At 43.0% G+C, this 17,009-nt stretch overlaps 1 protein-coding gene across 4 annotated transcripts in view; it reads left to right on the top strand.

Moving 5' to 3' along the window:
• LOC144687452 (ATP-binding cassette sub-family C member 9-like) overlaps positions 1–17,009 on the top strand; it is a 216,029-nt gene that overhangs the window by 191,843 nt on the left and 7,177 nt on the right. For all 4 annotated transcript variants that reach the window (XM_078553609.1, XM_078553607.1, XM_078553610.1 and 1 more), the window contains 2 exons: positions 12,066–12,169; positions 16,396–16,529. In XM_078553609.1, coding sequence (XP_078409735.1) covers positions 12,066–12,169; positions 16,396–16,529 — 238 coding nt within the window. The remainder of the gene's footprint in view (positions 1–12,065; positions 12,170–16,395; positions 16,530–17,009) is intronic.

The raw sequence follows: 17,009 nt of genomic DNA, 5'->3' as shown, positions 1-17,009 counted from the left end.
CGTGCCCGCCCAAGCAATGAAAAGTCTGGGCCTGTGTTAAGTTATAGCAATTGACTGCTGAGCTACTTGACCAACAGGCCATGCATCTATTTCCTGTAATTCTCAGTGAAATTTCTACACCTTTATCCCATTTTAAAGAATGCGCTTCTTGCAGCAGATAAATTGTGGAGCTTAATCTCTATGATGTGATGCAGAATATGACACGTATAAAGTGCAGTATGCTTATTGGAGGAGGGGGAACAGGTGAATTTGGAGCTATGTTTACAAAGCTCTCCACCGCAGGTGTTTTTCTTGCCTCATCGGTGAATCTAATTGATAAAGATTGAGTGCTCTAATTAATCAACAACTGTTATGACGCGGCAGATGATGTGTGTCAGGCAGATCAAATCCGTGAGGGAAACTTGATCACGCAGTCACAACGGTTTTGTAATTTGTATTTGATTTTGAGATGCATGCCCTGAATTAAGAAGTAATAAGTCTAACACAACTTCAGAGATGTTTAGAAAACTAGATTAAACATTTATTAACAAAAGAAAAGATTTCAAGCACATACATAGGTCTACAAATTACTGCTATAATAACTCCTAAACCCCCTAATTAATCTGGCTCCCAGTTGCACCCCCATTAAGGCAACAGTAAACAAAAAAAAAAGATTTTAAATAGATTCCAGCCAGTTAACACAATACCCTGGACAGTAAAATTCAAAGTGGCTTTTCCCAGCTTTGGTTTCTGTAGACAGCAGTTTAATACACAATTACTGGAGGCTTTTCACACTTCTGCTGGATCTTGCAATGCCTTTTCTGACACACAGCCTCAATCTCCTTATCTACCACCATAATACCTCCTTTTGGTCCTCTTCCCTGTCAAGGTACTTTTAAAGCATATATACATGACACACCTGCTTCTTTCTTCCATCTGGAGTATCTATTAATAATTTACTTCAGTCAGTTTCTTTTCAATCCTGTAAGGTCCACTAAACCTTGCCTTTAATGAGTCACCCAATACTGGTAACAGGACTGATGCTTTTCCCCCAGCAACAAAACTAGTAGTTTCTGAATTTTGACCCCCCAATTTCTCACGAATCAATTTCAGTGGTCCCCTTACCTCATGATCATAGACTAATTCAAAAGAACTATATCCTGTCGATGCATTAGGACCAACCCTAATGGCAAATAACAAGAATGGAATTCCCCATTCCAATCTTGTGGATAGTCCTAACTATGTACCCTCATCATAGTTTTTAATGTTTCATGCCATCTTTACAATGCCCCTTGTGATTTAAAGCTGTTGACTTAAATTGTTTTATCCCCAAATTGTTCATTACTTCCTTAAACAGCTGTGGCATGAAATTTGAACCCTGATCTGATTGTATTTCTTTTGGTAAACCATATCTTGTAAAAAAATTCAATCAGCTCTTCCACAGTTCTCTTTGTTGTAATATTTCCTCAAAGGTATTACTTCAGGAAACCTGGTAGACACATCCATTATTGTCAGTAAGCACTGATTTCCACGTTTAGTCTGAGGGAAGGGCCCTACACAATCAATCATGACCCTAGTAAAAGGTTCTTCAAATGCTTGAATTGGAATTGAAGGTGCCGGCTTAATCAATGCCTGTGGTTTCCCTGCTACCTGACATGTTCTACAGAATTTACCTCATTTTTATTTATTTTTTTTTCATTCATGGACGTGGGCATCACATTTATTGCCAGCATTTATTGCTCATCCCTAACTGCCCTTTTCAGAGAGCAGTTAAGAGTCAACCGCATTGCTGTGGATCTGGAGTCACATGTAGGCTAGACCAGGTTAGGACAGCAGATTTTCTTCCCTAAAGGACATTAGTAAACCAGATGGTTTCATGGTCATCATCAAACTTTTAATTCCAGATTTTTAATAAATTCAAATTTCACCAGCTGCCATGGTGGATTCGAACCCAGGTCCCCAGAGCATTATCCTGGGTCTCAGGGTTACTAGTCTAGTGACAATACCACTATGCCGCATCTCTATGCAATCCAGGCTAATAAAAATGTTTTTGTACTTTCGTGTGTGTCTTTCTAATTCTTAATGACTCTATTCTTAGTATCTCATTTCTATATCCAATGGTATAACAATCTGGCACATTTCTCTCCTGTTTTCAGCTGATGAAACTTGATACGGCCGCCACTTTCTCATTAAAACATTACCCTTAAGGTCATAACATTCTGGAATATATTCTGCCTCTGTTTCTGAGTAAGTTGTCTGATATAACTGTTTTATTTGTGGATCCTTTTTCTGTAACTTTACCAACTGCCTTGAACTAAATACCTCAGCTGCAGTATCCTCCATTCGTTCTTCCTGAACAATCTTATCAAAAATAGTGTCAGCTAATTGAGTTTCAACACCTACTTCCTACCTTTTAACTTCCTCTCCTCCCTGTTTCAACCTGTGAGCTTGTGATCTTGTTACCACACAATCTGGAAACAATCCAGGATGCTCCTTCTGCAACATTTCTTTTGAAAAACACTGCTACAGGCTTCTCAACTACCATAGGCATCACCCATATCTGTGACCCAGCTAAATCATTATCTAAAATAAATTGATCTCCTGCAATGGGCAATTTTTCGACTACCCCAACAATTACCTCACTTGTTTTCCATTTACTCATTAAATTTACCTTCCACAATGGAATAGGTTTAGCATCTCCATGAACCCCACTTATTATCACCAGTTTCTGCAATATTCCCTCTGAACAACAAATATCACTATCGCACAATATTAAGGATTGACTAGCCCCTGTGTCTCTTAAAATTTTGATATCTTTACCTACTCCACCCTTCACATATAAAACCTTTAAACATTTCTGCAACCTGCTCCTCAGAACTCCCTTGGGTAAATTGTGAACACATTCTCATATCTTTACCTATCACTGATTCTTCTTGTTTACCTATACACAAACCACTGTTTTTTTCTGTGCCTGAACCTTAAACCCACAGTACATTTACTTCCAGAAATTTTCGGCATCCCAGTAATTCCAACAGATTTTCCCTGTAATTTTCAACACACTGACTTTGTGTGCTCAACTTTATTATGGTGAAACACCTCAATTTTTGAGTGTCTCTTCTACCCTCGGCATCTTCCATTTTAATCTGAGAAAAAACTTCCTGGGAATTTCCACCTACTCCTTCTCATCCCTGACTACCTGCCTTCCTTTCACCTTCCCACTTTCTATCCATCTCTGATTTAAAAGGGTGACAAAAGAAAGGTTTAGATCTATGAACCAACTCATAATCATCAGCTATCTCTGCTGCTTGTCTTACCATTTTAACCCTCTGTTCCTCCACATGAGTTCTCACTACCGAAGGAATTGAATCTTTAAATTCTTACAAAAGAATTACTTCTCTAAGAGCTGCATATGTTGTCTCTATCCGTAATGCCCATATCCACTGGCCAAAATTACTTTGTTTTACTCTCTCAAACTCAATATAAGTTTTCCCAGCGTGTTTTCTTTTATTCCTAAATTTCTGCCTGTATGTCTCAGGAACCAACTCAAAATAGCCTTTTTTACCTCTTCATAACATGCTGACATTTCTTCTGACAGTCAAGCATAAACCTCATGAGCTCTACCCACCAACCTGGATTGTAACAGCAATGTCCAGTTTTCTTGTGGCCATACCATCTGTTTAGCTATCTTCTCAAATGAAATAAAGAACACCTCCACAACTCTTTCTTCAAACTTCGGAAGAGCTTACCCAAATTTAAATATCTCCCCACTGGGTTTTAAGTTAACAGCTTTTTCATCATCAGAACTTTCCTCAGCATCTGATGTCTCTTTTTTAAAGTCCTGCTTTTTAAGTCGGTACTCTCTGTCCCTTTCCTTCTCTCTTTCCTCCATTGCTAAATTTTCCCTCTGGAGATCAAGTTTTCGCATTTCCATTTCTTTTTGAAAAAACCCCTTTTTCCCCTTTCTTTTTCTGCTGCCTCTAGTTCCAGTTTGTTTTTTCATTTCCTTTGCTTGTTCAAGTTCAAGCTTCTTCATTTCTAACTGAAGTCTCACTGCCTCCAGCTGTGACTCACTAGTGTCAGGTATCGCCTCCAACTTCAAATGCTGTGCTGTCACTTCAACTATGTCTGCTTTCTTTGCCCCTACAGGTAGCCTCAACTGCAACTTATCCGCCAATTCTGTTAACTTACCCTTAGATACTTTTGTGTAACCCAATCAGAGTTATATCCTCTACTTCCAAAATAGCTATAGCTCTGGATACAGCCATTTTTTCAGTCTTACCACTTTAAAAATCCCTCACACCAACTCCTGAATTCAACGTACTTCTCGTACTTGTAACCTTAAGATTCACCAACCCAACCCAATCAAGGAATTTCAAGTATCTCACAAAGAGCCCCCAATTTGTTATGATGCAGCAGATGATGTGTGCCAGGCAGATCAAATCCATGAGGGAAACTTGATCACGCAGTCACAACGGTTTTGTAATTTGTATTTGATTTTGAAATGCATGCCCTGAATTAAGAAGTAATAAGACTACCACGACTTCAGAGATTTTTTAGAAAACTAAATTAAACATTTATTAACAAAAGAAAAGATTTCAAGCACATACATAGGTCTACAAATTACTGCTATAATAACTCCTAAACCCCTAATTAATCTGGCTTCCGGTTACACCCCCATTAAGGCAACAGTAAACAAAAAAAAAAGATTTTAAATAGATTCAAGCCAGTTAACACAATACCCTGGGCAGTAGAATTCAAAGTGGCTTTTCCCAGCTTCAGTTTTTGGAGGCTTTTCACACTTCTGGTAGATCTTACAATGCCTTTCCTTACACATAGCCTCAATCTCCTTTATACATGTTTCTCCCTTTTAATGCAAATTCCATTGTTCCCATATGTCTTTGGAACTTTACCTTTCTCATAATATAAATCATTTCATAGTGCTAATATTATCAGTAACCTTTGGGAATAATAAACACATTGCTTGGTCTAGCTTCTCTGGCTAGGTGTAACATATTACCATCTCTTTGAGATTCAAACTACCTTGATTTATCTAAAAATGCAAATTCTCCTCACCTCACATTCTGCAACTTCAGCCCATGTTTGCATATTTAGCATTTCAAACCTAGCTTATATTCAAGAGTCAAAGCCTCCAGACCAGCTGTCTCCAATTCAATTAAATTCCACACGCACACATAGAAACCTACTTTTACAATAAATCACAATAATATTATGAGAATTGTTATACTTTTGTGACACAACTTTGTAATAACTTGTACCATACGATTATCAAGAAAGTGAACTGAATGGACCTTGTTCTTTTCATCACCCGGTAATTGCTATGGGCTTACCTTCTAGCCTGTGATAGCAACATTAAGCAGTTAACCAGTAATTACCTCAATCACTCTGAATACAATCAGCCTGAACTTCCGCAAACTTTCTGTCACAAGCTTAACAGTGTTGTGAGTGCGATATAAGGCCCTTTCACATGTGTAAAGCAGTCTTTCTGTTGATTTACGAGTAGGTCGTGGTGGCCGAAACTCTGAGGAAATTTAGGGCTGATAAGTAAGCAACTAATTAGCCTAATGAAAAGATGCCTTAAACAGGAAATAGACTCACAGGCCCTTAAATTACGTTATGAGATGATGCTGTACAGATGCTTAATGTTTTTCTCTGAAATAACTCCATTATTATAGCGGCGGTGTTAATCTAGCTGTAATAAATGGGTTGACACCGCAGCTAAAATAATGGAGAGAGGAAGTTCAGGCAAACATTCAAACTGTTTTATCCCAAAAAATAATTTTACAGCCAGAGGCTTTAATAAGATGAATCACATAAGTAGCTCAAAAAGAAAGAAACGCTTACATTTACAAAGCACCATTCATGACCAGGGGATGCACCAAAGCGCTTTGTAGCCAATTGAAGTACTTTGAAGTGTAGTCACTGTTGTAACGTAAGAAATGTACCAGCCCATTTTTCCACAGCAAGGTCCCACAAACTGCAATGTTATAATGACCAGGTCACCTGCTTTTATGCGGTTATTTAATTATAAACTGTAATCGAAAACTGAATAATCGTACAAGATAAAGACAGATTGTATTATATAATAAAAACAGAAGATACTGAAGACACTCAGCAGGTCTGAAGTTCTGAACTGGGATCCTGAAGCAGAGTCATATTGGATTTGAAACTTTGGCCGGGATTTTCCAGCCCTGTCTTGGTGGGACCCGCCATGGGAGATTGAGTGGCCCAGCCAAGAGTCCATCGACTTTTGGTGGGACCGGACACTCCCGGCAGCGGGCAGGAGTGTAAAACCCCGCCTTTTAACTCTGTTTCTCTCTCCACAGATGCTGCCAGACCTGCTGAGTTTTTCCAGCACTTTCTGTTTTAATTTGATTTCCAGTATCCCCAGTACTTTGCTTTTATGACAGAATGTATTACTTTATGATGAGGACTGATTTACATCTGAGCACCCTGATCTAATTATTCTCTGCTCTCTAACCCATCCTTCATCCAAAAATTACATTTGGTTTTGACTGTGTGCAGTGCCACAAGAAATTGCCTAGTAAGTAAAGATTATAATCATCTGTGACACTTAAGTATTTAAGTAATGCTAAGAACCCCCGTAAAAAATGTTCCATAGAATTTACAGCACAGGAAAAGGCCACGTTCAAGCCAACCATTTTATGTTCCACACAAGCCTCCTCCACATCTCTTATCTAACTCAATTAGCATTTCCTTCTATTCCTTTCTCCCTTATGTATTTCTGTAGTTTCCTTTGAAATGCATCCATGCTATTCGTCTTAACCACTCCGTGGTAGTGAGCTCCACAGTCAAATCACTTTGAGTGAAGAGGTTTCCATTGAATTCAATATTAGTTTTATTAGTGACTGTTATATTCATGGCCCCAAGCTTAGGATTCTCTGCTAGAAATGGAAACATCTTCTCTATGTCTAACTAAACTATCAGAGGAGCCATTAAGTGTTCATACGTCACAATCCCAGTGAGCTACCTAGTTGTCCTGAGGCATTCTTTGCTATAATAGTAAATGGCTGTCCTGAAATTTACCTAAAGTTTCTCAACTACCCTGTTTTAAATGGCATGTCTCACCATTAAGGGCTATCACTAACTGATGTACAATAGTCTCAAACTGACTTGAGTTCTGCAGAAAATTGCATTCTTTCTGCAAACATCCAGTCGCATTCCAGTCTAGGGCTCCTTTCTCTCAAAGAGGACCAATGGGTGACCTGATAGAGCTGATCTTTAGGATTATGAATGAATTTTATAGGGTAGACGTAGACAAACTGTTTCCACTTACAGGGGAGGCCAGAACTAGGGGCCATAATTATAAGATAGTCACTAATTAATCCAAGAAAAATTTCATTACCCAGAGAGTGGCTGGAATGTGGAATGTGTTGCCACAAAGATTAATTGAGGCAACTGGCATGGGTGCATTTAAGAGGAAGCTAGACAAATACCTGAGGGAGAAATGATCACTGTCGAACAACAAGTAAACACTCAAAACAGTAAAAATTTGCCTAATGTTTCCTTTTTAAATGTCGTAACTGTGAGATCTTGGGGTGAATTTGGCCTTTTATGGTGGGGCATAACACCTAATAGCCATTTCACACCCATCTGGTTGACTTCAATATAAAAGAAAATGATGGGGTCCAACAAGCTGCTCCTTTGCTGTTGCCTGTTTTGCACTTCTGTCGAAGGTCAGTTCCACTGTGTGGAATGTAATGCCCTCACTCCATGGGGAGTTTAGTGGTGGGGAGGGCATTTAATCAGGTGGGATGGTGGCAGGTGGGGACCCCGTCACCTTCCCACCTCTACCCCAATTAAATCCATGGTGGGAAGGTCTGTGCATGGCCTTCCTGCCCCACTGCCAATTGAAGCCCTTAAGTGGGCATTTAATACCCACTTAAGGGCCTCATCCCACCAGCAGCAGGCAGGCAGACCCGCCATGCAGGGATCATGACAAGCAAACCCATGTGGGGTTGCATGTTAGCTCCAGCTGTGGGGGGCATCCATCATTCAAAGATATTGTGCCTGATCTGGGGGCTGGGCATCAGGAAGTGGGGGCCCACTGAGAACTACCCCCTTACCCTTGATGTTAACCTCGATCCCCTCCTTCATCACCCCCACCCTGTGACATCCCACCTACCATCACTCACCTGCAGCTAGGATCTGTCCATGATCTTAGGCCTTGTGGGTGTCGTACCAGCAGCAGCCACCACCTCTCACATGTCACTGCCACTCAACAGAGCCGCCAGCCTCTGATTAACCAGCAGGTCTCAGCCAGCGGGATTTCTGCCCCCAGGGTCCCAGATGCCAGAGAAGGCCCACCACTGTACAGTTAAGTATATGAGTGACACTTGAAGCCACTCGACTTCCCTAAAAGAGGTGGCACAGAGGTCTCGCTGCTCTCCAGCCAGTGGGAAATACCCCTGTCGTACCCTTTGAATGCTGCCCACTGTCTCCTGTATGACCCTGAAATTTTATTGGTATTCTCCCCATCTCCCCTGCCAATGCTTCAGCAAGAGATTGCATGACCCTCCACCCCCCACTGCCCCCCACCCCCCATAGAGTGAGCCTCAACACCTAATTTTAGCTGTCTGTGCCATTTCCTTGGAAGCACCTGCTGTGTTTTGCTATGGCAGGAGGTGGGGAGACTTCCGACTTCCCCCACAGCCCGCCCCACCACCATCCCCCCCATAGATTTTCCCGGCCCATATTATTAAAGATTGTCTACCTTGAGATGTGATCATTGAGCCTTGAATTTCTAAAGCACAAGTGCCTCATGAAGCTAAAGCCCAGCACTTTTTGATGATAATCAACTGAAAGGCAGGTTTATAATGTTTTTTTAACCCCTATTACAAAACTTTGTTCAAGTTAAAGGAACGATTTGAGAAGCAGACATCACTTAAGACCTTGACCGACTTGTGAATGGTCTTGTGGTGGGCGGAAATCAGGGGCAGCATTTTCCGGTTGGTGAGTGGGGGTGGGTCCCGCCTCAGCTCACCGACGCATAAAATGACGCGGGGTTACTTTGGGCGTGCATCCCGACATCACCCCGCGTCATTTAGATGTTCAGTTCGGCGGGCACGCAGCTGATTCAGCTGCGCACCCACCGACCTGTCAACAGCCTATTAAGGCCATTGTAAAAGTAATTAAAATGATTAACGGACCTGCCCGTCCCACCTTAAAGTTGCCGGGCAGACGAAGAGCCCAGGCGGCCTTCAGAAAAAACATGAAACCTCATCCACGGGTGGGATGAGGTTTCATGAGGGATTTAAAATGTTCGGAAACTTTTAAAATAAAAGTAATGGACATGTCCTATGAAGGGACATGTCAGGAAAAATTCTTCTTACCTTTAATAAATTTTTAAAACTTCAACCGATCTCCCTGAGGCAGCACTTTGCCTGGGAGATCTGTGCGCTCTTCTATGCGCATGCGTGAAAGAGCGCACAGACCTGCTCAGGGAATCCCCCCCCCACCACCCGCACAGGGAGCGCACAACACTTTCGGGCGGACGTCACACAGGGCGGGCCTTAATTGGCCAGCCTACGTAAACTGGCGGTGCACCCCCAGTTGGGGCGCTGATCAGGAATCCACCCGCTCACGCACAACCCCCCCAACGGGGGGAAAATGCTGCTCCAGGTTAACACTGGGTCTCTCGTCTCTGACGCTGCTTGAGAGTTGCAATCAGGCTCATTTTGCACACATCCAGCTGGGATTTTGATTACACCTTCACTGACTTCAGTGCTTCATTTTAACCCTTTGCTACCACAGAGCCAAGGTAAAGGCTTAACGTTCAAAAATACTGACAAATAATATGGATATTTTTTCTTGGGGGTTTTTAATGAGGGATGTTTCCCTCTTTTCAACATTCACTTTTATGCTCTTTCATAGCGAGAGGTTAAAATGAATAACAAAATTATAATGGAAATTGCATTTCATTCACACAAGAAGTTCAGGTCTATTAGCAACAATAACAAGAAGTTGCATTTATATAGCGCCTTTAGCGTGGGAAAACATGTTCCACTGGTGCTGGACTGACTTCTTAATTTTTACTTATTCAAAGTATTACATTAAAGATGGGGTCAATGAAAGTTGGCTCTTACCCACTGTAAATCCAACATATGTAAACTCAAACTGGATTTGTGAATGATCAGCCAGAAGGAACACTGGACTGTATATCACAGAATCACACAGTGCAGAAGAGGCCCTTTGGCCCATCGAGTCTGCACCGACACGTGAGAAACACCTGACCTACCTACCTAACCCCATTTTCCAGCACTTGGCCCATAGCCTTGAATGTTATGACATGCCAAGTGCTCATCCAGGTACTTTTTAAAGGATGTGAGGCAACCAGCCTCCACCACCCTCCCAGGCAGTGCATTCCAGACCGTCACCACCCTCTGGGTTAAAAGGTTTTTCCTCACATCCCCCCTAAACCTCCTGCCCCTCACCTTGAACTTATGTCCCCTTGTGACTGGCCCTTCAACTAAGGGGAACAGCTGCTCCCTGTCCACCCTGTCCATGCCCCTCATAATCTTGTAGACATCGATCAGGTCGCCCCTCAGTCTTCTCTGCTCCAACGAAAACAACCCAAGTCCATCCAACCTCTCTTCACAACTTAAATGTTTCATCCCAGGCAACATCCTGGTGAACCTCCTCTGCACCCCCTCCAGTGCAATCACATCCTTCCTATAATGTGGTGACCAGAACTGCACACAGAACTCCAGCTGTGGCCTCACCAAGGTTCTATACAACTCCAACATGACCTCCCTACTTTTGTAATCTATGCCTCGATTGATAAAGGCAAGTGTCCCATATGCCTTTTTCACCACCCACGAACATGCCCCTCCACCTTCAGAGATCTATGGACACACACGCCAAGGTCCCTTTGTTCCTCAGAACTTCTTAGTGTCATGCCGTTCATTGAATACTTCCTTGTCAAATTACTTCTTCCAAAGTGTATCACCTCACACTTTTCAGGGTTAAATTCCATCTGCCACTTAACTGTCCATTTGGCCATCCCATCTATATCTTCCTGTAGCCCAAGACACTCAACCTCACTGTTAACCATATATTTGGATTCTCCAGTTGAAGTAAATATGAGGGACCTGGGACAAAATAATACTAACTTGACATTCCCACTCAACGGTCATTTGTGCAAAAACATACGAAAATTACCCCTCATAGATTTGATGGTGTCCCTCTGGAATTCGAGTTAAATCATCTTGAGGATGCAAAGAGGAGAGACTTGCTTTAAATCTCTGCCCTGTTTGATTTTGATACTTGGGGCAGGATTTTGCCCTTGGCGGGGGTGCTTGGAGGGGGCGGACGGGGGCGGTCGGGAAGCCAACTGCCGCCCACGATCAGCTCCGCACCGCAATTTTACATGAGCGGGCCAATTAAGGCCCACCCAGCGTGGAATGTGAGCGGAAGTGCTCAGCACTGCCTGTGCGGGCGGGGGGGGAGGAGGGTGAGGGTGCCTACCGGGATCTTCGCGCATACACCTGAAAGAGCGCTTCAATCACCCTGAGGCACGGAGCTGACTCAGGGTGATGAAACGCTGTTTAAAAAAAGGAAATAAAATTGTCAAAAAACATGCCCCCTCATGTGACTCTGTCACATGAGCTGGGACATGTTTTTAATTCAAAAATAACATTTTTATTTGATGTTTATTAGCTTTAGGAAACCTCACCCTGCCCGTGGATGAGGTTTCCTAAAAAAATGTAAAGGCCGCTTGGCCTTTTCGCCTGTCTGCCGACCGTTAGGTTGGTCAGGCAGCGTAAATTCCAATTTAATTAGCTTCTTAATGGCCTTAATAGGGCCTTTCAATTGTCACCGAGTGCAAGCTGACTCCGGCACATGCCCGCCGAATGAAATATCGCGCGTCATTTTATGCTCGGGTGTGTTGGGCACGCGGCTGCACGTCGGGCGTAATATTCTGCCCTCGGTGTCAAAAGTGGGCTGCAATACTGAGAACCTCCCCTTTACCACACAAAAAGTCAACAAAACTACATAAAAAGTTAAAATATGATTACAGTGACATTATGCAACCTCTTTTTTTTCAGCTTTAACTTGGACCCAGAGTGCAAGTGCACTGATGACAGACTCTGGGAGGCATTAGAAATCGCTCAACTAAAGAATATGGTCAAATCGCTGCCAGGAGGATTAAGTATGTTTGTGCAACTCCATAAAACTCTTCGTAAGATGCCGGAATTAAAAATGTCAAGGATGAGGTTTGATGTTTAAATGCTGATTCTCACAGTACAGAGCCCTGGCATTGTTCAGTTTGTTTCAATGGGTATCTCATAAACTGGCCTGCAAAAACCCTACTGCTCAGGGGATCGTTAACTCCTCTTGCCATTGGAGAGCAAACTGTACATGTGTAACTAAATGTGATCCCAAAAATATCCTGGTGAATTAGGTTTTTGCTTGACTTTTCCTTTATTTTCATAGCACAGAAATTCTTTCAGTTGTAAGTATAGGTTGCGGAGACCACAGATTGCTCCTTCACTGACTTTGGTGTTTCATTTTAACCCTTTTTTATCATGGAGCCAAGGGAAAGGCTTAATGTTCAAAGATACCAACAAATAATATGGATGATATTTAGGAATTTTAGCAAGGAGTGCTTCTCTTTTTTTCCCATTCGCTCTCACATTCCTCCATAGTGAAAGGTCAAAATGAATAACAAACTTATTATATAATAATTATTATTATACTGACATTATTATTATTTTCATTCACACATAAAAAGTGAAGGTCTATTTGCAACAACAACAACAAGTTGCATTTATATAGCACCTTTAGCGTAGTAAAACATCCCAAGGTGCTTCACTGGAACACTGCCAGATGAAAATTGTCGCCCAGCCAAAGAAGGAGCATTAGGAGAGTTGAGGAGGTAAGTTTTAAACAACATTTTAAGGGTACAGGCACGTGGAGAAGCAGAGATTTGGGGAGAGAATTCCAGACCTTATTAAGCTAATAAAACTCCACATGCAAAGTAGAAAAAAATCTGAGCCTCAAGTTCTTAATAAATATTGGCCAACAACACAGAGCTGCTCTTAATTTGGCACTAATTGTTGGCGTCACACTCACAGGGCTGAATTTTCACCACACAGTCGGGAAAAGGGAGTTGAGATTGTTTTCGGGTCAGGAGCACAGCTCTGGGGGAAAACAGATTAAAGTTAAGATCTTCATGGGGATGAAGTGTAGGAGTGACTTACACTCCCCACAGCAGCCATCGCTAAGGCTGCTAGTAGTCCTAAGGAAGAAATCAGCTGATTGTGTCAAAGCCACCCCCAGCACCAGAGGGAAACGAGATGCTACAGGAGAGCTGGAGGCCTGGCACTTGGATCAGGGCTGCCCCTGCCCCCAAACATCAATGTCAACCTAGATCTAATTTTGGAGGCTGTGAGGAAGAGGAGGGCTGTACCCTTCCTGGCAGGAGGAGGCCACTACATCATGCAAGGCACTAAATGGGTCACTGGGTGCCTTCTTACTGTCTGTCTACTATTTCCTCAATTTGGACTGTTTAAGTAATGACACTTTAAGCCAGAAGTCTTGGACTCCTTTTATAGCTGCCATGACAGGAAATGTGGTATGAGGTGGTGAAAGAGGTAACAGGATCCTCTACAGTGAGTGCAAAGCCTCTGGGCAGATGTGCATCCTTCATTTCATTAGTAAATAAGATGTTCCAGGCTGCATCTTCCATACATGTTTAGCACAGGTATCTCAGATTCCCTTCCATGCCATGTCCCTCAAACCTGGGTCAGAGGGGCTCAGTTGAAACATTCCTGGATCAGGAGATCCTTGACATTCACGGCCTCCTCATGTTCCCTCTTGCAACGAGCCATGCCTGGCCACCTTGTTTTGCAGCATTGGTACCTCTCTGTTCAGCACCATCTCCCTCTGCCTCCACCTCCTCTCCCTCTCTCACCGCTTGCTCCTCCCCCAATGCGCTGTCTTCTTCAAGGGCCTCAATTTCCTCAAGATCCACACCTCTCTGGAGGACCATGTTATGCAGAGCACAGCAGAGCACCACAGTGACCGAGATCCTTGCAGGAAGGTTCTGGATGGCGCCATCTGCCTGATTCAGGCACCGGAGTTGCATCTTCAGAAGCCTAATGCCTGCCCAACGGTAGTCCTGGTGAGCAGATGGCATTGGTTGTATTGCCATTGTGTCCCTGTCTGGGGTTCTCATGGAGGGCTGAGAACGTCTCTTCAAGGGATTTCCCTTGTCCCCTAGGATCCATGCCTGGGGATTAGTGTGAAGTCCTGAGGTAGCCTGGACTGGTGGAAGATGAAGGAGCCATAGCAACTGCCAGGAAAGCGGGATCACACATGGAGAAAGCTTTGTTGTGGATGCAGCCCAAGTTTGATGTTGAGGAAGTGGGAAGCCCTTCCTGTTGATGGATCTCACTGGCCTGTCACTCGGTGTCTTCATGACCACTTGAGTGCAATCGATAATGCCCTGCAGCTGGGGGAGTCCAGCAATGGCAGTGAAACCCAATGCCCTCTGTCCAAATGAGGCCATGTCATTTGTGAAATGAATGTACTGTCCAACCATAGAAAAGAGGATAACAGTGACCCAACAAGATTCAGTGTTGTGCAACTACTTGCAAGGTGCCACAAAGGTCCACAGCTGACCTTGGAATGAGCTAAGAATGAAGGAGTTCAAGCTCACAGTGACTTTGACACCTACTGGCAGGGCATAGCGACCAGTGCTGTGGAGGTGCAAAGACCTTGCAGCCTTCAACCATGAGGCCACAGGTATCTGTAACCATCTGCCTGGGGAGTCACAGTCTCCTCTGGCACTGGGCCTCAGCCATCTGCAGGTAGCTCCATCTTTGGTGTTGGATCTTGTGTTGAGGGTTTGGCCTCCATTGCCTTCCTGGCCCTCCTTCCTCTCTGATGCCGTCTGCTGCGTGGGGCTCTGCCCTTTCTGCAGAGGGTGTTGCCCCTCATCGTCACTGGGCTGAAAAGCTGACAGTCGGACCCCCATGGCTAACCAGAGTCTTCCTTTTGGACAGATGGTCACACAATTTGATTGGTAGCTGTGCCTCCTGCTCATCCGCCCCATGGTATTTTCAGACCCTCCTCCCCTCCCAGCCTCTGTTCCTGACCTTGCAGGGGCTCAAAATGTCAGCCCTCAGACTTCATATGGCTTGGGTAGAAATTGGAAAAAATACTACAATTGTGCAGTAGAGGGCATTGTTCTGTGTTGGGGGCTGAAATGCTGTTAGGCCTACGTGCTAGGAGTTTTACTCTGCATATTGCAGTGTTATAGTTGACCTGAAAGTGCTTGATTCTGACATTGAGCACTTGATGTGGATTATGTTCTATTTTCCAACATTAACATCTTATTTTTAAAACAAGAAATGGCAACTCATTCTGCTATCCTATGTGCTATGTTAGACGTTACTACATGCTATAAACTCTGGTATCTCACCTAAGTGACCTTTCTTATGTGCGAATCTTAAACAGTTTTGGGGTGAAATTGGCCTCTACCAGTTATGTGAAATTGTGCTCACATAGAACCAGCAATCTGTTGCACCATGTCTGATTTTCCATATCATTAAGTAGGCCCATTACACCATTCCTTACTTTGACATTTTAAACTCCTGGATGAATATTAAATGAAAAATAAATGTTATATTTGTTGATCCAGTTTATGTGAGAAAATAAGATTCCATTTGGCAATAATAAGAAAGGACAGTGAAAGCAGATTCAATTCTGACATTAGCAAGAGAATTGGATAAATGGGGCTATGGGGTAAGAGCAGAGGAGTGGGATCAATTGAGTAGCTCTATCAAAGAGCTGACATAGGCACAATGGGCTGATTGGCCCACTTCTGTGCTGTATCGTTCTTTGTATCTATGATTCTATATTATTCAGTGAGGACAATAACGCATTGACTTGTCCCTGAATACAAAAACAAGCAACTTTATCTACTGCATAGACTTGAGCACAAAATCTAGGCGGACACTTCAGTGAAGTACTGAGTGAGTGCTGCACTGCCAGATGTTGTGCCTTCCAGATGACTTATTAAATGAGGTCCCATCTGCCTGTTTAAGTGAACATAGAAGATCCCATTGCCACAACAATGGAATTCTCTCATGTCCTGGCCAACATTTATCCAACTGTGCATTTATCTCATTCTATGGTTGCCCAATGCATTTGCCCACATGCCAATGAGCACACTTCAAAAGTAATTCATTTTGGACACCTGGAGGACATAGAGTCTGCTGTGTAAACACAAGCTCTTTCTTACCCTAAGAAACCCTTCAAAACACAGTAAATTACTGACATTGTCTATCATTGGAGTACTAACAACCAATGAGAGGCCAACAGTTGATATAGTTTGAATATGTAAATGCAGCCTCTTTGTTCTTTTTGAAGATGCCATGGTAACCGAAGGTGGAGAGAACTTCAGCGTGGGACAGAGACAACTCTTCAGTTTAGCCAGAGCCTTTGTACGGAAGAGCAGCATTCTGATCATGGATGAGGCTACAGCTTCCATAGACATGGCCACTGTAAGTTAGGATAGGCCAGCATTTTACTATCACATAACACAAGACAAAACTTCTGCGTGAAGTCTCAAACGTCTACAAATTATTTTCTTTTGCTTTCCACATATTTAAAGGAGAAGAAAAATGTAGGAGAGTGCAATTGTTTAGAGTACTCCACTTTTCTTAGATTTGTCTTTCCTTTTAAATGTCTTATTGCATGTATCAACTATTGGGAACATTCCTGTGCAACCTGCAAACAAAGGGCACCACAGCTCCAAATCAGTATAAGAACTGCCCTGTACCAGGAAACCATACCAAGGTTGGATAGCTTGCATTGTGGAAGCCAGCCAACAGCAAGGTTTACTGGGGTCTACTGGCTCCGATGTGTTTTGAAGATGCTTATCATTCTTTTTGCAATGGGCCTATTCCAGAGCACTCTCTGGAACTGCAATCGCAAGAAAAACCTAACGGTGATCAAGACCCTACTGAAGTGTCCCCAGAAAA

The sequence above is a fragment of the Cetorhinus maximus genome, chromosome 12 (genome assembly GCF_964194155.1).
Source record: "Cetorhinus maximus chromosome 12, sCetMax3.hap1.1, whole genome shotgun sequence".
NCBI classification, from domain to species: domain Eukaryota; kingdom Metazoa; phylum Chordata; class Chondrichthyes; order Lamniformes; family Cetorhinidae; genus Cetorhinus; species Cetorhinus maximus.
This window is presented reverse-complemented; position numbering and strand designations above follow the sequence as displayed.